Source organism: Cloeon dipterum, chromosome 3, assembly GCF_949628265.1.
Source record: "Cloeon dipterum chromosome 3, ieCloDipt1.1, whole genome shotgun sequence".
NCBI classification, from domain to species: Eukaryota; Metazoa; Arthropoda; class Insecta; order Ephemeroptera; family Baetidae; genus Cloeon; species Cloeon dipterum.
The window spans coordinates 23,244,255-23,263,790 of NC_088788.1; the positions used below are offsets into that span (position 1 = coordinate 23,244,255).

The 19,536-nt window shown below is 39.3% G+C and overlaps 2 protein-coding genes across 2 annotated transcripts; both read left to right on the forward strand.

The window, feature by feature from the left end:
• Nucleotides 1-146: 146 nt before the first annotated feature.
• LOC135941036 (NFX1-type zinc finger-containing protein 1-like) lies at nucleotides 147-9,912 on the forward strand. Its single transcript, XM_065486254.1, has 17 exons — nucleotides 147-313; nucleotides 1,826-2,027; nucleotides 2,313-2,455; nucleotides 3,075-4,148; nucleotides 4,210-5,446; nucleotides 5,502-5,585; nucleotides 5,645-5,916; nucleotides 5,987-6,130; nucleotides 6,204-6,499; nucleotides 6,920-7,511; nucleotides 7,685-8,063; nucleotides 8,117-8,270; nucleotides 8,326-8,437; nucleotides 8,489-8,712; nucleotides 8,862-9,127; nucleotides 9,194-9,549; nucleotides 9,609-9,912. The coding sequence occupies exons 2-17, from the start codon at nucleotides 1,841-1,843 to the stop codon at nucleotides 9,822-9,824; spliced, it is 5,736 nt and encodes a 1,911-aa protein (XP_065342326.1). The 5' UTR covers nucleotides 147-313; nucleotides 1,826-1,840; the 3' UTR covers nucleotides 9,825-9,912.
• A 1,007-nt stretch (nucleotides 9,913-10,919) lies between these two features.
• LOC135941244 (NFX1-type zinc finger-containing protein 1-like) lies at nucleotides 10,920-19,463 on the forward strand. The gene is made up of 16 exons (XM_065486593.1): nucleotides 10,920-11,078; nucleotides 11,977-12,167; nucleotides 12,690-12,811; nucleotides 13,309-14,373; nucleotides 14,449-15,733; nucleotides 15,792-15,875; nucleotides 15,944-16,212; nucleotides 16,267-16,410; nucleotides 16,472-16,764; nucleotides 16,831-17,416; nucleotides 17,466-17,844; nucleotides 17,894-18,047; nucleotides 18,103-18,214; nucleotides 18,273-18,490; nucleotides 18,546-18,805; nucleotides 18,857-19,463. The coding sequence occupies exons 2-16, from the start codon at nucleotides 12,002-12,004 to the stop codon at nucleotides 19,351-19,353; spliced, it is 5,634 nt and encodes a 1,877-aa protein (XP_065342665.1). The 5' UTR covers nucleotides 10,920-11,078; nucleotides 11,977-12,001; the 3' UTR covers nucleotides 19,354-19,463.
• Nucleotides 19,464-19,536: the final 73 nt, after the last annotated feature.

Genomic DNA, 19,536 nt, shown 5'->3' on the forward strand with positions numbered 1-19,536 from the left:
CCGCCACTGCTAACTGCACCATCTTCTACTCTTCTAGTAACCTAACCGTGGAGCACAGCACAGACTGCAGAGGCAGAGACCCCACTCACCACTCCAACTTAACCTTTACTCTCCTTACTCCAACTCCACTCACTGTTAAGTCAGAAGTCAGACCAGACGCTCGACGCTCACTCACTCAGATCTCAGATCAGACGGGAGACCGCTGGGCGGATGCATTCTTTGTCCTGTGCGAGTGTGCGGTCTTGCGTCCAGTCACTTTTTGTGGATCGCAAACGTCACCATCAAAACTCTACAATCACAAATACATAGTCGAGTAAGTTTTTGGTTCAGGTCACATATGTATATTAATGGACTCAGCAGTATGAATCGAATCAAGTGTTACCTTATTTATTAATAACTTATGGAAAAGCTACAGTTTTCGCCGCCGAGTTACTGTTTTCGCCACCCCTACTTTAACATGGGATTCTCATAAGAACTAGCGAGATGTGTAACGCGGCAGAAACTGTAACTTTACCATATATTATCATACTAAACTTATCTGAATTGGCATGGTTTCCTAATAATAATTATTGTTTTTTGAATTAAAATGTATTTACAAGTCATTATCACATTATCTGCTACACACCTCACAGCAAAGCTTTTTTAACTCCGGTGATTCCCCAATTTGCAGCGCGATATGCGTAGCGTACGCCGCGTCAACATTGGCCATGGCGATTGCTCACTAGTCACTGCTGTGAGATCGCTGCCGATGAGTCATTTTGCTGTGCATGTCTACAGGATAATAGTTTTATGTTTTAACTACAGGCCGCAGGCCGGCCGCGTCTGCCAGCAGATTTTAATTGGCTAGTTTTTGATTAGGATAATTTGTACAAACGTATTAATTTTTTGATTGGTTTTACAATGTGTCTTTTAATATTGACACTTTCCATGATTACAGAATTAAAAATTAACACCTTGATTATGTATTGACTGCGAATCCACTTTTAGGACATAATAATGCTTATTAGTTAAAAAGTCGTCACTATACTCAAGGTCCATAATAATTAAAATGCTTTAAAACTTCCTCCTTTGAATCTTCCCTTCTTACAAGTTTCTGCTTCACAGCAATCCTTAATCGTTTCATGAATACTCAATTTTAGTTATTGCGACACACGATGATAGGTTTTCATCCTTAATAGGCTTCCGAAATTTCCGATACTTTAGAGACAGGGACTTGTCTTCGTTGACTTCCAGAAAAGTTATTATGATGGGACTGGGACTAGTCAGAGAACTTATAGCTTGTGGGTATGTGGGTCTAAGATTCTAATTCTATACACACAATCATATATGAGGGTGGGAGTTGGGAAGAAGGAAAGATGAATTTTTTGACGTTAAGAAAGGCAGCAAAGGGAGCTGAGCCTTAATTTTAAAGGTGTGTGTGTTGTACCAACAAAATGAGTACACACATTCCTATCTACCAATTTCTTTCCTGGGTTAAGATATTTTTTTATTCGAAGTATTTATAAAAAAATTGGCAATCGAGAGTTTTTATAAATTAAAATGCAATGTTGATTCCAATACCAACATTAGAATTGCTTAACGGAATAACAGCATCATAAATATTATATCGTCATACGTCAATAAATCCAATACGAACGTTATAATATAATACCGTGATTAAATTTAAGGAAATATTTTGACTATGCAAAAATGGCTTTCATTTTGCTTTCTGACCATTATTTTTGAGGCTGATGATTCGCTTCTTCTTGTCTAAGGAATTGATGAAATTTTTGCTCAACTATTATTGGTTAATGAATTAAAATATCTTTTAATCTTCTTGTTGTAGGAAAAAACTTACAAAATGGGGGAGGAAGAAACCAGGGATCAAATACTGAAGGTTCCTCTTGTTCGTGCCAGACCTGCACGAAATCAGACAGATAATTGGAGAGCCTCAGCAACTCGCAATCTGAACCATCAAGCGCAAGCTGATACAAGAAATGAAGGAAAAAAGAACACAACATGGGCTCCGCGCAAACCCTTCCAATCCGGTATAATTTCATTTATAACTTATCGTGTTAATTTAAGTTTATTCCATTTTCAATTTTTTGGCTATTAAACTGCGTGGTGATTGGTTTTTGCAGATAAAAAATGATGTGATAAAAGGGTTACAGTTTGATAATTCTCATTTTCATTTGATATTGTTTCACCAATAACAGGTCAAAATAATCACATCAAATAACTAATTGTAATCGATTTCTTCCAAAGGTCCATGGGCAGTGAAAATATCCGTAAATAACAAAATCCACTGTTAATTTTTTGTTACCTTTTTTCAGAGCATTCTACTGCTAGGAGTCAGAGTCACAGTAGAAGACCAGAAAACTTTGAAGCAAAATCAAGGAATCACAGAAGCCAAGGACCGTATAAAGAGCAATTCAACTTTACGTTGAAGCGCCTGACAAAAGCTGAAAGTTATGAGGTAAGAAATTTAAGAAATATTTAAAGCTTCATGATATATGTGTAATATCCACAATTAAAAAAATGTTTATTTCAACTGAATTTTGTGTTCATCATGTTTTGCTAAACTAATTAAAAAACTAGCCTTTCAAGACTGCAGTAATGGTCAAAACAAAATCAACCTACTTTTATCTTTGGCTAATTTTTGTGTGTCAAACAACCAGACACAGCAACAGGGCTTGCAAAAGAAAAGAAATTAAGGGAGGAATAATGATGGTAGACACAGGATATATGACAATCGACTTGGATCCTAGTTACTTTGCTATTGTTTGCCAATGGCAAGGTTCTTGGATCCAAGTCGATAGTCGTATCCTGTGTCTAACATCCTTAGGTATTAAAAAGCCCATTGTCTTAACACAGCGGCTACAACCCTTAACACGAGAATTGTAGAGAACTGTCATTATTCTACCAATTACTGTAGGTGTTTTCCATTAATTTTTTACATACCTTATATACAATTAATGGAAATCCAACTCATAGAAGTTATGCAACCTGCGTGACGCATGTGCTTAGCGGAACAGTATATTGTACTCAAGGCGGTTAAAATGTAAGATAAATAATAATTGTCGCATTTTTTTCAGGTGGTGAAAATACTGGCTGAAAAGAAAGACCAGTTTAGCAAATTTGTCAAAGGCGATTTAACTCTCCAGGAATTCCAGCTGCTAATTGGAGTGCTGGTCAAAGTGTGTGAGTCAAACTTTGACAAGCACAAGGTAATGCTGATCAACCAGGCTTGTCACCCAGACTTCATGAACACATTCCCCACCATGCTGATGAGTGCAAGTACCAAGGAAAAAGAAACTTTTATTCAGATGGCGAATGATGTAGTGAATTTCTTTTCTACCCTCATCATGATGCTTCCGATCACAGCTGCAAGTCTGAAACCAGCCATGCTATGTTGTCACTCAATGATTGTGCAAATCAATCAAGAAAAACCAGATACTGTGTCTACTGAACTACTGCAACAGTATGAAACAGTTTCTAGGGATGTTGCAGCACTTCAGATGCAAACAGGTAGTGTTAAACCCAGTTGGTTCAGCCGCCGCAAGGAGCAAGTGGAGAAAATGAAGTTTGAGCAGCCTCCCAATGACTTCAGAGAAATCAGCATCTATCCGACGTTTGAAGATGTTGTATGCGTTAAACCTCCATTTCTGAGACCAAACATCATCAATGGACCATACTTTGACGTCGAGCACTACCTGGACACTCAATTTCGTCTCCTTAGGGAAGATTTCGTGCGTCCCCTTCGGCAGGGTGTACAGGACATTTTGCACGGGACAGATTCCAGGAAGAAAGAGTCGCTTTCAGTTAGGATCTATTCAAGGGTCAAGTTTTTGTCATATGTGCGCGAAACGGATGGGCCAAGAGTGTTGAATGAAGGTACTCTGTTGAACTTTGACACCTCAAACAGTAACAGATACAAGAACACCAACTGGGAGTCATCTAAGAAATTCATGCATGGCGCCCTTCTTTGCTTCACCAAGAACTCGTTCGAGACACTCCTATTTGCAACTGTGAGCAGCCGAGACTTGAAATATCTGAAGAATAGACAGATTCTTGTCAAATTTCAAGAGAAACCAAAGGAGGACATCTTGGATCCAAAAGCTTGGTACACTATGATTGAGAGCGAAGTGTTCTTTGAGCCATACTATCAGGTATACTCTTGATCATCATAATATAGAAAAGTTAATCTGCAGTGACATTTAAACATTTTAGGTTCTTGGGGCCCTCAAGTGCATGTATGATTACAATTTCCCATTCGCAAAGTACATCGTTGATGTTCAGAAGGAAGATCACCCTCCAAGCTATTTACTGACAAGTCACAACAGATTGTTAGAAGCGCAAGTACAAGAAGACAGAGGCGTAAGATTCTCTATACAAGGTCCACAAGGAAACTATTCTCTCCTTGTGTTGGATGAATCAACTTGGCCCACTGCAAGACAGCTTGGACTGGACAATTCTCAGTACCAAGCATTGAAAGCTGCCCTGACGAAAGAGCTAGCTGTGATTCAAGGTCCTCCTGGTACTGGAAAAACTTTCATGGCTCTGAAGATTGCTGAGATCTTGATTCGCAACAAGGAAGCTATGTGCAGAAATACTCCAATTCTTGTTGTGTGTCTAACAAACCACGCATTGGACCAGTTCCTGGTTGGAATGCTGCCTTTCACTGATGATCTCGTCCGCATTGGTGGTCAGTCAAAGCGCGAAGAACTGGACAACTTCAATATGAAGAAGCTTAGATTTGCTCGTTCCCGAAACTTCTTTCAACTGCAAGATTCCCTGGCTGCATTGTTCAATGACCTGAAGAAAATCGAAAATTCAATGCTATGTTTGGACGCAGCTGTTTTTGGTAAAACTGGTGTTTGCATCCCCATTTCTGGCAACGTCATACCTGAAATTCTGGATAGTGAAATCGTCATGTTAATTGACCTTGACGCGGCTGCTTCAGTAATTAATGAAAAGCTGTTGTTCATTTCATTTGATCAAATTGTGGCTTGCATCAAAGAATGGAAGAATGACACGTGTAAAGGAATTGATGAGGGTGAGAACATGTCCCTGGAAGAGAAATCTTATCTCAAGCAGCAAGTTTTGGGAGATAGCTCATACTACCTCAATGAAGTAGATGTTTTGAGAGCAAGTCTTCTCAATGTGGATAATACTAGGGTCAGTCAACAGAAAGGGGAGCTTCTCTTGGAAATGTGGGAACAGGATAAGCTTTCAGACTTTGTCAGTGCACTTGAACTCTACTTGCACATCCTTTACAAGATGTTGGCTGATTTTGGAGAAACCAGAACATTTCTTCTTTGCTCCATCATGGAGAAGCAACAGACTGCTGAAGAATTAAAAAACATGGAGTGTGTGAATGCTCTTCGATCCAAAGAGGTCATTGGCATGACTACCAATGGAGCAGCGCGTCTGCACACCCTTCTGAATGCACTCGGTTGCGATATTGGTATAAGCATATCCGCTTGCCCAAAGTTGTTTACCTTATTTAATTTTTCTTTTAGTTATTGTGGAAGAAGCAGCCGAAGTCATGGAGTCGCACATCATTGCCTCTGTCTCCAAGAAATGCAAACACCTTATCCTCATTGGTATACAACTTAATATAATAAGTTATGGTTCATTTGAATATAATTGTCACACATGACAGGTGATCACAAGCAGCTTCGACCAAAAATTTCTGAGTATGAACTTGGGAAATTTTACAACTTTGACATTTCTCTCTTTGAGAGGATGGTCATAAACCGCGAGGGATGCATCACTCTTCAAGTGCAGCATAGAATGGCTCCTGAAATGGCAAAATTGATTGTGCCCACCATTTACAAAACTCTAGAGAACCATGAGAGTGTGCTGAATCGGCCTAATTTGAAGAGCTTGACTCAAAGACTATCATTTGTGTCTCACACTGAACCAGAGGATCAGGTAAAATTGAGGCGATACATATTTCTGCAGATATTTCTCTACTAAACTTGCTCATTGATGAATTTGTAAGGACAAGGAAAATTCAAGTAGGACCAATCCTTTTGAGGCCAAATACTTGATTGCACTTTGTCAACACTTGTTGATGCAAGGATACAAAGCAGACCAAATCACTTTGCTCACAACATACAAGGGTCAGATGTTTCTCTTGAAGTCTGTACGTATATATTTTAGCTTAAACTGTAGCTGTTTGCTATATTAACATTTAAATCACTCATGAAAATTCATAGATGATACGGCAAAACCCAGGCAATGAAGGTTTGAGAAGTGTCCGTGTTGTCGTAGTCGATGATTTCCAGGGAGAAGAAAGTGACATCATTCTTCTCTCATTGGTGAGGAGCAATCCAGAAGGAAGAATTGGTTTTCTTGCCATAGAAAACCGTGTTTGCGTTGCACTTTCAAGAGCAAAACAGGGTTTTGTGATGATTGGGGACATGGACCAACTTTCGGCCAACAACTCTATTTGGAGAGCTGTACGTCAAACAATTGAAGAACAGAATGGCCTTTATTCTGCATTGCCGCTAAGGTAATACAAAGCATACATTAATTTATGCTTGAATTACAGGTTTTAACACAAAAATTTGATGTGAACGCAATGCAAAAGCCTCTTAAGTTTTTAATTTATCAAAGTAAATCTTTAATCAGTTTATATTGGAAATATTTGAATTTAATTTGGAAGTACTTATTTGGTAACATCTCCTTAAAATTTGTGCTAGATCCTGCCGCATCACTTGATTCCCGCGCGCAGTTTTATTTTTACTTGCTATTGAAAGTCTCATTTTTTAATGTACACACACATATTAATTGGATTATTACAGATCTCCAATCTCTCAATCGCAAGCAGTGCTTTTTGGTTATTTATTTAAAAAAACTAACTTTTTTATCTTTGTATATCTTATTATAATGTAAAGTTACAAACAAACAAAAATTAATTTTTAATTTTTAGGTGTGAAGTTCACCCTTCCTACAAGTTTCAAGTGGCCAAAGCTGAAGATTTTCAGAAATTGGCACCACATGGAGGCTGCAATCAAATTTGCGGAGAACAACTCAATTGTGGCCACACCTGCAAGTCTGTGTGCCACTTGTTGCAAATCTCGCACGACAGTATCAAGTGCTATGAGCCATGCGAGAGGCTTTGTGACCGTGGGCTTCACAAGTGTTCATTAAAATGCTATGTCAAACGTTGTGGATCAAACTGCATGATCCGAGTTACCAAGAAACTGCCTTGTGGACATGAAGCTACCATGAGATGTAGTCAAAATGAACAGACCTTCTATTGCACTGAATTGGTGACCAAGAAATTTGAGAATTGTCAGCATCAGGCGGAGGTCGCATGTTCATGCAAAGTCTGTCCAAAGCCATGCGAATTTCAAGTACCCTGTGGTCATAGCTGCGTTAGGAATTGCCACACTGATTCTGATCCAGACCATCTGGAATACAAGTGCTCAAAGCTGTGTTCGAATACCAACAAAGGCTGCAGAATGGACCATTCCTGTCAGAAAAAATGCTTTGAGGAGTGCGACGTTTGCAAGATCAAGGTACATGCAAGTTTTAAATTTTTTTAACTTTAATTTGGTTTATGTTATCTTCGCACAAATTTTTGTATAATTTTAATACTGGCCGTGTTATAAATCGAAAATGTTTCTGTCCTCATCTAGAAATTTAATAATTTACAACTGATAAGATCCTAACATTTTTGTTTAATATATAGGTGAAATCAAAGAGAAGCTGTGGACACACTTATGAACTGGAGTGCCACATTGATCCAGAGACCGAGGTATGCATCAAGAAGTGCCTAAAAGAGTTGGATTGTGGCCACAAGTGCCGGCGTAAGTGCAACGACAGTTGCACCCCTTGTATTGAGCCGGTGGATAAGGAAATCGAATGCGGTCACACAGCAAAGGTTGCTTGTGGCATAAGCGCCGCGAGATCTGACTGCACGCAACAGTGCGAGAAGCTGCTCCCGTGTGGACACAAATGCAAAGCCAAATGTGCGGACGAGTGCACAGTCAACTGCAGGGAAGTGGTTGAGATGTCAGTTGGAAAATGTGGCCACGAGATCAAACGCTTCTGCTTTGAGAAGACACAAGGTTTGCGAACCTCGGAGTTTAAACCTTTAAACATTTTATCAATGTTTTTCTAGGCACCATAGTTGATATGATGAGATGCACCGTTAAGTGCGGAAAAACACTGATTTGCGGTCACGAGTGTGGGGGATCCTGCAAAGGCTGTCATCAGGGGAGGTTCCACGAACCCTGCAAAAAACCATGCAAACGGGAACTTGTTTGTGGGCACAGGTATTTGTTAACATATACATAATTACACTTCAGCCTTAAAGAATGAACTTCTCAGGTGTTCATCTAATTGTGGGGCACCATGCATCACTTGCAATGGATCGTCCACTGAAGCTTGCGAGCACAAAAAGTTTGACTTGAAGTGTGCTACGAAACGAGTGATGTGCTTGGTAATTATAAATAATTTTGTGTCTCATCTCACGCCTTTTACTTTATTTCAGAAAAATTCTACCTTCAAATGTGACCACATGAAGAAAGATGCTGTGTGTGGCAAATTCTTAGATCACACCCAATTATGTGAAGAGCGTTGCTCAAAGACACTGCCATGCAACCACCAGTGTGCTGGCTTCTGCGGTGCACCTTGTCCTGGGTTGTGTTGGCAATGTGACCGAGATGAGCTGAGGGATGCATTTGAATTAAATGTTCCTGTCCCGAAGGACCCAAGGTTTGTTACATTTTAGTGCCACTCACAAGAATATCAGAGTGTAACATGTGCAATATTTCCAATATTCGACTGCCACCATTATTAATGGCTTTATATGAAGTCAATAATTAGTGCTTGAATAATGATAAACCTTAATGATGTTTCTACAGATTCATTCTATTGCCTGATTGCCACCACACAGTTGAAGCGACCTCTCTTCTTTCATGGTTCAAATTACAATCAACCAAGGTTGAGCTGAAGGTGTGCCCTAGATGCAGAGTACCTATCTCTGCTCGTCTGCAGAATTTCAAAAAGTTCATTTGGGAGGCATATGAGGATTTTGATAAAATCAAGGACAAAATCAAACCAAACAACAAGCAATTTGCTTCAGTTCTCTGGAGTTCCATCAATTCCATGTTGGTAGAATGCAAGAAAGGTATGGATATTAGATTATTACATTAATATCAAATAAACCTAGATTTTTACCAAACTTTTAAATTAGCTGACATTGCTGCTCTTACAAACTATTTGATCTTCCTGAAGAAGCGATTTGACAGTGAAATAAATAGAGAGCCTCAGACAGGAGCCAAAAAGTCAAAAGGAGGCAAAGGCAAAGCAGTGAGAGGCCCGAGCTTTCAGTTTCTCAGTGAGCTGCCCACTTTAGAAAAGAAGCTCTCTTTCACAAAAGCTCTCTTGACAATCGTGACTGCTTGTGATAAAGGCATTGTCATGACTCTTCAACATGAGGTAGAGTTTTTCGCTGAAAGATTGCAGACCTGCGGGACCATGTGGATGCAGCAATGTGCAGATTTTGAGAACCTTCTGATGAAATTATCTTCATCTCTTTTGCCTCTCAAGGTAAAATGGCACATCTATGTAGAATTTTAAAACCTTAAGTCTTCTAAATATTTTTTAAGGTTCACGAGGAGGAGCTTAAATCTTTGCTGAAAGCACGCTGGTGCAAATGCTTGGAGTGCGGAAAACTGCAATTCTCCAGTGGAGTAAATTATGACTTGTGCCCCTCCTGTACTAAGCCAATGATCAAAGACAACCTTAGATTCAAAGAGCATGATCCCGTCAAACAGTATAACAAAAAGGGCCAGTTAATTGTTAAGGTAGAAGCCACAAACTAAATAGGATGGAGTAAGTTACTGAAGTCCATAAATACTGATGTAGGCGGAGTGTCTTATGTATTAAATAAATTGTTAACTTTTGAAATAACCAAAGCAGTTTCAATTTTTCCTTCTACTCGTCTAATAAGAGAATAGAGGGTCAAAATAGCTTTTATATTAACTTGACAACACACAGTCATTTTTATGAATTTCTAAGCTATAAAATTGAGTGATAAGAGGAATTTAATAATATTAAATTTGCCCTCGATTTGTTGAATGGGGCATCAAGTTCGGCTTCCATGTTGGCTACATTTTTATTTCTTTGACAAGCGTTGACTGAGAGCCTATGGAAACGAAATCCTTAATCGCATGATGTCGACGCTTGACAATTTGTAGTGAGGCTGAGATATTATGCTTGTCACCTCATGTGTCTCCTTCACGCTCATACCATACAATGTTCCAGCTTTAAATTGCTGAGGTGACAGCCTAACTCTGACCCATCATAATATTTATAAAATAATACATTTAATCGTATTTTAACTAAATTTTTACAAATATTATTGTACTATATTATATGCTTCATTTTTAGTGCTACAAATAATATTCGTGTTTATTTTTCCCTATTGCTTAAAAAAGCTAATCAATATTATTTTTAAATTTTACTCACAAATTTTATGATACTAAACGCCGACATTCATTTATGTGTAAAGTGTTCATTGAGTTGATTTTTTCCACAGTCATGTGCGTTACACAGAAATGAGGAAACAGCTAGAACGTAAAGTCTGTTAAATTCGAAAAGCCGTACAGATTTTTTTTAATCATATTCATATTATTTATTTATTTAAAAAAAATTTATAATTTGTTCATTCAAATTCTAACATCACTTAAAAATGCGGTATAATCCATGAACCTGCTAGCGACCCCGCAACTTTAATTACTTTTAGTCAACCCCCGCTTCTTTGCTATCATAGTATGCGTCTGCCTGTCGACCAACCCGGCAACGGCGTAAGGATACCATTGAGTATGGAGAGGGAAGGAGGAAAACGAAATCAGAATATGAGAACAGAGAGCGTCTCAGGTCTCTCTATGAATATTATCTGACGTGCATTTTCTCTCATTAGAAGTATCTCTGCTCTGGTCGACAGTTTTGACCGATTTCCATATTCTGAATTGATAATGCTCAACGCTGAATTTGGCAGTGTTTTCCATACTGAAAGCTGCCAGAAAGCTGAATTCAGTTTGTTGGTTACATGAAAGTTGCATTCGGTTGTCCATGTAAGTATACCCACATAAGTATACTATGATTAAGGAATGTTTCACCTGGTCATGTGAGCTAATCAAATCTGCAGAAAAATTCATACGATTTAAAACGTAACACCGCATAGTATACATACATGACTAACACATAACCGCGTCTCTATACCAGGTCTCTACACTTCTTGGTGTGCCATGTTAAAAAGAATACTATTAGATAGATTATTTATTGAGAATGCCGCATTGTTATACTTTTGGATAGATTATGTTTTTCAAGTGGTTGAAGATGCATTCGCCCGGGTATGTAGCGGTACGATTGCGCAATTTGCCCATTGCTCAACTATAACACCCAAATGTTCAATGTCGAATTGTTGCTCTTGCAACAAGGAAATTGGTTTTTGAGAAATGCGCAATTTTTCCGCTACCAGGACGCATGGCTTTATTTATTCGTTTGTAGTGTTGTACCATAATATTACATCGATGGCATCGATGCGCGAGATATTAAAAAACAGCGTGGTGAACGCATCATTATAATATTATGTACTTTTGGTTCTCTAAGATGTGCCTAAATTACATGTGTATGTATATGTACTTAAAAATAACATAACGTGCCATGATGTTATCATTTGTCTTGTTACTATTTACATACATATGTACTAGACTTATCTATCCTACAACTTATAAAAAAGAAAAAGTTTTTCCCATATATCATTATATTCCATGAAAATTTTGGAAATTTTTAAAACTTAAATCACATTTGAAGATCTACATAGCTTATTAAACTAAAACTAACATACGTACATTTGAATCTGTTAATGTTCAGTATAGCATCAGTATAGTTATACATTAAAAGTCTTCTCTAGTATTTTTTATTTAAATAATTCAATAAAATAAATTAATCCAAAAGTTATATTTGCAGGCGCTGAAATTTTTGGAAATAGATTATGGAAGACTGCTTGGATAAAGAAAATGACTCTCGACAAGCTCCAACAATTTTGCAGTCTAAACCAACAGGTGTCAAGAAACAGAGAAGTAAGCATAAAGTATTAAGCCAGCCTGTTCAGTGTGGAAACAACAAGCAAGCTGTCATAAAGTCTGGAACAAAATCTGGTAAGAGGGCAACTTTTATCAAGCAGTTGAGGAAATTTTAACTGTCCAAATTTGATTTTGGGGGGTTACTTAGTTATTTTCTTCTCTCCTTTCTGTCATTTAAGATGTATATCAGAGTGATAGTACATTTTACTAAAAATAAGACACGCTAATATTTTGCACGTTGCTTTTTTCTTCATTCTTAAAGGTGCAATTGTAAATTGGTGATTAATGGAAGTAAACTAATTATTGTAAAATGATTTTCAATTGTTAAAAATTGATATATATTTTGCCTTTTGGTTCATTCACCTTTTTGTTATTAGCTTAAATATTATGTCGTCCTGGTCCCGGCAAAATTGCGCAGCGTTCAACAAACGCCCAAATTTTCATTGTCGGATTGATTGTTGACTTTTTCTTGCAACAAGGAAATTCGCGTTTGGTTGTTGAAAGTTACGCAATTTTGCCGGGACCAGGACGATGTGCTATGTTGAAGATTAAAATTGGACTATAAATTCTCAATGTGACCATAATTTGTACCATTAGGTTCCCAAAATCTGCCTAATGCGGCTCAACCAAGACAGAAAAGAAAAGCAGGCCATATCACTAAAGAAGAGAAAGATTTCAAGAAATTGATCTTTGAGCTAGCCTATGCAGGAAGCGTTGAGGTTTGTTATTTATTTATTTTTTTTGTATGTAATTGATTCTATGTCTAACGACAGCACTGAGTAATTTTGGAAGCCTAATAAAATATTGTGCCACATTAGCACAATATGGCTGCTTGAATTGCTGTAAAATATAAATTTTTATCACGGTGATATTCAAGTTGCTGGGTTGTCAATATTGTTGCTTGTTTCTCTTTTCGTCTGCACTCTGAAATGAGTAGGAGGACGCTTTCAACGATTGATGATTCAAAATTCTCTGCAACTAAAACTGGGGGGGCTATGCATTTTGTGTTAAAGTACTGCTGATGAGACCTGCGGGGCCAAATCAGAAACAGCTGCTTTACGCTACGAGAGCGTGTAACAATAATAATTTTATTTGAAATAAATTTTTTCGTCTTGTTAGTCTTCCATGTATGAATTTTGCTGGTGGGAGTAGCCATTGTAAAATCAGTAGAACAGTTTTTGTTTTTAAATTTATTTGATTTGTTGCAATTTTCCAGGTTGTGAAGAAGCTGTCGGACATGAATGATCTCTTTAGCGCGATGGTAAGGAGCAAATTGCTAGATCTCAATGAATACCACTTGGTGCTTAAAATTGTGGCTAAAGTGTGCAAGTCTGACTGTGAAATGAACAAGTTGAAGATCATTAATCAGTTCTGCAATCCAGACTTTCTGAATCAATTTCCAATTATGCTTGCGAGTGCTTTTTCTGAGGACAAATCTGAACTCGGCTGCCAGATGGCCGAAGACATTCTTAGGTTCTTTTGCTCTTTGGTCAGGATGCTGCCTACACGTGCTGCGGATCAAATACCTACTGCGCAGATTTGCTACTTTCTGCTCTTGGAGATAGGTGGAGAAAAGCAAGGTCTAGTTTCACCTGAACTGTTGCACGAGTATGAAACTGTGACAAAGGCCATGGAAGCACTAAAATCACTGACTGCTTTACAACCGAATTGGCTTGACCATCGGCAAAAGGGAGTAGGCGAAGAACCTCCGGGAGACTTTCGGGAATTGAGCATATACCCTAATTACGAGGATGTGATTTGTGCGAAGCCTCCCTTTCTCAGACACAACATCGTCACAGGTCCTTACAGAGACGTGGAGCACTATTTGGACATTCAATTCAGGCTCTTGAGAGAAGATTTTGTACGCTCTCTACGAATTGGTGTTCAGGACATTTTGCAGGATCCTGGAACAACCAAGTATAGAGCCTCTTCGTCTTCGATCAGGATACAGAAGGGTGTGAAATTTGAAAAATACATCCGAGAAGTTAACAAGGAAACTGGAAGAGTTATAAATGAAGGGTCTCTTTTGTGCCTAAAAGACAGGCTCTCTTACCACGATTGGAAGACATCCAAGAGGTTCATGTGCGGCGCCCTCCTCTGTTTCACCAAGGATCATTTCAGCACGCTTCTCTTTGCTGTTGTCAGCTGTCGAGATGGGACATATACCAAGAAGAACCAAATCCTAGTGAAATTTCATGAACTTCCAGAGGAAAATATCTATGACCGTGACGTGGCGTACACCATGGTTGAATGTGGGGTGTTCTTTGAACCCTACTTTCAGGTAAAGTATTATTTATTACTCTCACTCATGCGTAAATTTGTACCACTGTCAATCGCGGTTGTTACATTTTTGCAGGTAATGAAGGCTCTCAAAAGTTTGCACAAAGAGAATTTTCCATTCATCAAGTACATCATTGAACTACAGCGGGAAGATGAACCACCAAAATATTTGCTCGACCAGAATGACCACGAAGGCAGTGGCACTCATTTCGCTAAAGCGCGCAGAGAAATGCCTGTTAGAATTACAGCTTTAGGCACAGAGAAAGCACTGCATGAATTTGTGGTGTTGAATGAGTCCACTTGGCCCACTGCAAAACAGCTTGGACTGGATAATTCGCAGTATCAAGCTTTGAAAGCTGCTCTAACGAGGGAACTTGCCGTGATCCAAGGTCCTCCTGGCACTGGGAAAACTTTCATGGCTTTAAAAATTGCTGAAATCTTGATTTGCAACAAGAGAGCATTGGACAGACATGCACCAATTCTTGTAGTATGTCTGACAAACCATGCGTTGGACCAGTTCTTAGTTGGGATGCTGCAATTTACCAACGCACTCGTTCGGGTTGGAGGCCAGTCTAGATGTGAGGCACTGGCTAGGTACAACATGAGAAACATGAAAGTGCGCTTCTCCGATGAACTTTACGACATGCAGTCGACCTTGACCTCTCTGCACCATGAATTGATGTCACTTGAAAACACAATTGGACACTTGCAAACGGCTGCAAGAGTACCTGGAGTGTGCATTTCTTTGTCTGGAAAGATGGTTCCAAGGATTCTTGAAGAGTATGTTGAAATGCTGATTGAACCTCCGAAGGGTACAAAAGACCTCTTCTTTGTTTCTTTCAATGACATTGAAAAGAGCATTGAATCCTGGAGATTGTTAGCTTTTGGTGAAATTGAGATGAACTTATCAAACAATTGCTCTGAGGAAAACTCTGAAAAAGTGTTGGCTGAATCAGAGAAGGACTACTTTAAGTGGCTTGCAAAATTGGAAAAGAAACGCGTTGACGAAAGCTGCCACTACTTTAGGAGTGTCGTGCAGAGTCTCCGTGAGGAAATGAAAACTACCAAATCCTGGATGATATCTAAGAAAGGGGAGAAGCTATCAAATCTTTGGAAGAAAGGTCGAAAGCTGGACTATCCTGATCTCTTGTGTGCATACAACTACATGGTTGGCACTTTGCTAGATCTGCCAGAGAAAAGAAAGAAACTTATGGCTGAGGCTGCAAAGCAGAAGATGATTTTGGAAGAGAATCGGTCTGTTGAAAAGTTGCAAGCTCTGAGAAGCAAGGATGTCATTGGCCTCACCACCAATGGAGCTGCAAGACTGCACTCTTCCCTTAGTGTGCTTGGCTGCGAGACAGGTAAGTCAAAAAGTATAAAATTGCATAATTATTGAGTACATTTTATTGAAAATTGCAGTCATTGTGGAAGAAGCCGCAGAGGTCATGGAATCGCATATCATTGCGTCAGTGTCCAGCAAATGTCAGCACTTGATCTTGATTGGTAATCACTTAAGCATGTTTTAGAATAATAGTTCTCTCTTTTTCACATCATATATGTTCAATTTGTAGGTGATCACAAGCAGCTCAGGCCTAAAATTTCGGAATACGCGTTGGAGAAATACAAATTTGACGTTTCCCTGTTTGAGAGAATGGTTGTCAACCGAGAAAGCTGCGTCACACTGCAAGTGCAGCATAGAATGGCACCAGAAATGTCAAACCTTATTGTGCCAACCATCTACAAGACTCTGGAGAACCATGAAAGTGTACATCATCTCCCAGAGCTAAGAAGTCTGACGAAAAGGCTCTTCTTTGTTACCCACTCAAAACCAGAAAAAAGAGTATTTTTTGTTTCAAAGTTTTTTTGAATTAATCTGTTTTACATAATGAAACAGGAAAGAGAATCCACTAGTAAGACCAACCCCCATGAAGCCAAATATTTGATTGCTCTGTGTGATCACCTTTTGAGGCAAGGATACACACCTGATCAGATCACTCTTTTGACTATGTACAATGGACAAATGTGTTTAATGAAAGAGGTATAAACCATATTTAATATTTATTTATTTTATTTTTCTATTGTGCAAATATTTATTTCAGATTATAAGGAACAAGTCTGGAGACAAGTTAAAGTCTGTGAAAGTTACTGTGGTTGATGACTTTCAAGGTGAAGAGAGTGAAATTATTCTCCTCTCCCTTGTTCGAAGCAATCCCGAAGGCAGGATTGGCTTCTTGGCAACAGAAAACCGAGTTTGTGTGGCCCTCTCAAGAGCAAAGCACGGCTGCGTGATTATTGGCAACATGGAAATTCTTTCTGCAAACAGCAAGGTATGGAAGGCCGTGCGACAGTCACTTGAGGAGCAGGATGCTCTTGTTTCAGCTTTAACCTTTAGGTGAGCTGAAGTGCTTCTAGCGTACCATTAAATCCACTCTAAAATGTTGTTTTAATTAAATTACAGATGCGAGACCCACCCAGAACACGCTTTTAGTGCAGAGAATCCAGAAGACTTTGAAAAATTCGCACCTCATGGGGGTTGCACCACCTTATGCAATGATCAGCTCCCTTGTGGTCACAATTGCAATAGAGTGTGTCACGTGGAGACACCTCACGACAAAATCAAATGTCATGAGCCTTGCACCCGGCTCTGTGATGCTGGTACTCACAAGTGCAAACTTTTGTGCTACATCGAGTGTGGCTCAAATTGCAAAGTGATTGTAACTAAAGATCTGCTGTGCCACCACCAAGCGTCAATGGCATGTGGCGCGGACGCTGAGAGCTTTAGTTGCCAGCAAATCGTCACCAAGACAATACCATCTTGCCAGCATGAGGTGGATGTTGCTTGCTCCTCCGAGGCCTGCCCACTGCCGTGCGAGGCTCAGGTTCCATGTGGCCACTACTGTGTGAGAAAGTGCCACACTGATGCTGATCCAGATCACCTTGAATATCAGTGCAGAAAGCCTTGTGAGAAAATTGGCAAAAACTGCAGAATGAACCATGCATGTCAAAACCTGTGTTTTGAAGAGTGTGGTTTGTGCAGGATTAAGGTAAAATTTGATCATTTTTGTTTAAACCATTTTTTAATAAATTTTCTAGGTGAAATCCACTAAGAGCTGCGGGCACACTTACGAGCTGGAATGCCACGTGAACCCAGAGGCTGTCCTATGCAACAAGATGTGTACGAAAGAGCTTGAGTGTGGGCACATGTGTCGACGCAAGTGCATTGCGAGCTGCACCCCATGCACTGAGCCAGTGGTTAAGGAAATTGAATGCGGTCACACAGCGAAGGTTGCGTGCGGCAGAAGCGCCAGTAAAGCCGACTGCACGCAACAGTGCGAGAAACTGCTTGCCTGCGGACACAAGTGCAAGGCCAGATGTGTGGAAGAGTGCACGGTCAACTGCAGGGAAGTGGTTGGGATGTCTGTTGGAGACTGTGGCCATGAGATCAAAAGATTCTGCTTTGAGGAGACGAGAGGTTTGCTAACTTATTAATTAAAAAATCAAATTTCACAGTATTTCTCTAGGCATCAAAGTTGATGTGATGAGGTGCACAGCAAAGTGCAGAAAAATGCTGATTTGTGGTCATGTGTGCGGCGGATCTTGCAGAGGCTGCCATCAGGGGAGGTTCCATGAGCCTTGTAGGAAACCTTGTGGCAGGGATCTCGTATGCGGGCACAGGTATAAGTCCTCGTTCATCAATTAACAAAATCTAATACATAAATATGGTATCCAGATGCAACAAGGACTGCAGTGAACCATGCAATTCGTGTAATCAAAAGAGAAGAGTTACTTGTGACCACACCACTCGGGAAATCTCCTGTGCCACAAAAAGCACCGTGTGTCAGGTAATGTAAAAGAAATAATTGTGTCCTATACATTATTTCAAACTATTTTTAAAATTAGCTGGATTCCAAAACAAAGTGCCCTCATGCAAAGAAGTATTCTTGCGGAACTGTCAAAGAGTCTCTACTATGTAAAAAGCCTTGCGCTAAAAAGTTGCCCTGCAAGCATCAGTGTTTTGGGTTTTGTGGAGCGCAATGTCCTGAGCTGTGTTGGCATTGTGACCGAGAGCATTTACTTAAGTCATTCCCCAAGAACGCTAAAATACCCAGACAACCAAGGCAAGCAAAATTTAGTTTGTACAAGAAAGGTGCAACAAATGTAATTTCCCCCTAGGTTCATTGTCCTGCCTGACTGTCAACACACCATTGAAGTAGAATGCTTGCTTGCTTGGTTCAAGTGGCAATCTTCAAATGTGGAAATTAAGACCTGCCCTCTTTGCACAACACCTGTTTCTGCTCGCATTGAAATATTCAAGAAGATGATTTGGGAGCCTCTTGAAGATTTTGTTAGAATCAAGGAATCAAGCCAAATCAATGTCAAGGAAATCACCCCATTGTTGTTGGATAAGATAAAGCTCCTCAATAAGGATAAAGGTATAAGTTATATTTTTCTTAAGTAGCAAAGAGTGACAAAATCTTTTTCAGTTCAATTGCGGTCAGTGAAGGACTTGATTCTGCAACTGAAATCAATCTTTGAATCCGAGCTTCGTGGAAACTCCAATAAAGGAAGAATCTTCAACTTTCATTTTGCCATGGAGATTCCTGCACACTCTTTCAAGATTGAAGTGTTGCAGTTGCTTGTGAACATACTTTGTGGGAAGAGCGATCATGAGTTGGAAAAAGTCGCTCAAGAAGTAAACTTCCTGATTCAGAGACTGAAAAAAACCAGCGTGGTTTGGAAACAGCAAATTGCAGACTTTGAAGCATTGCTTGTGCATTTATGTGAAAGTCTTGGATTTGAATTTACAGGGGAGCTGAGGATCAAACTCTCCGAGCCTAAATCTTTGCTGAAACTACATTGGCAAAAATGCTTCAAGTGTAAGTACTTGCAGTTCAGAGAGAAAGGTGCTACACCTAACTGCAAGAAATGCGCCAAACCCTTTGATGTGAAGCCCATCGAGTTTGAGAAGAATACGTTCTAAATAGTTCAAACATTGCTTGTGTTTCTGATTTTGATACATTTCCATATTGTATTTTACAACCTTTTATGTCACCCATTTACAATTCAATAAATTAAGCAGTTCTATATCAATTTATAATTAATATCTTTAAAGCAATTTGTGCCAATCTAAACCTCAACATTGTTAAAAATATGATCTGCAGGA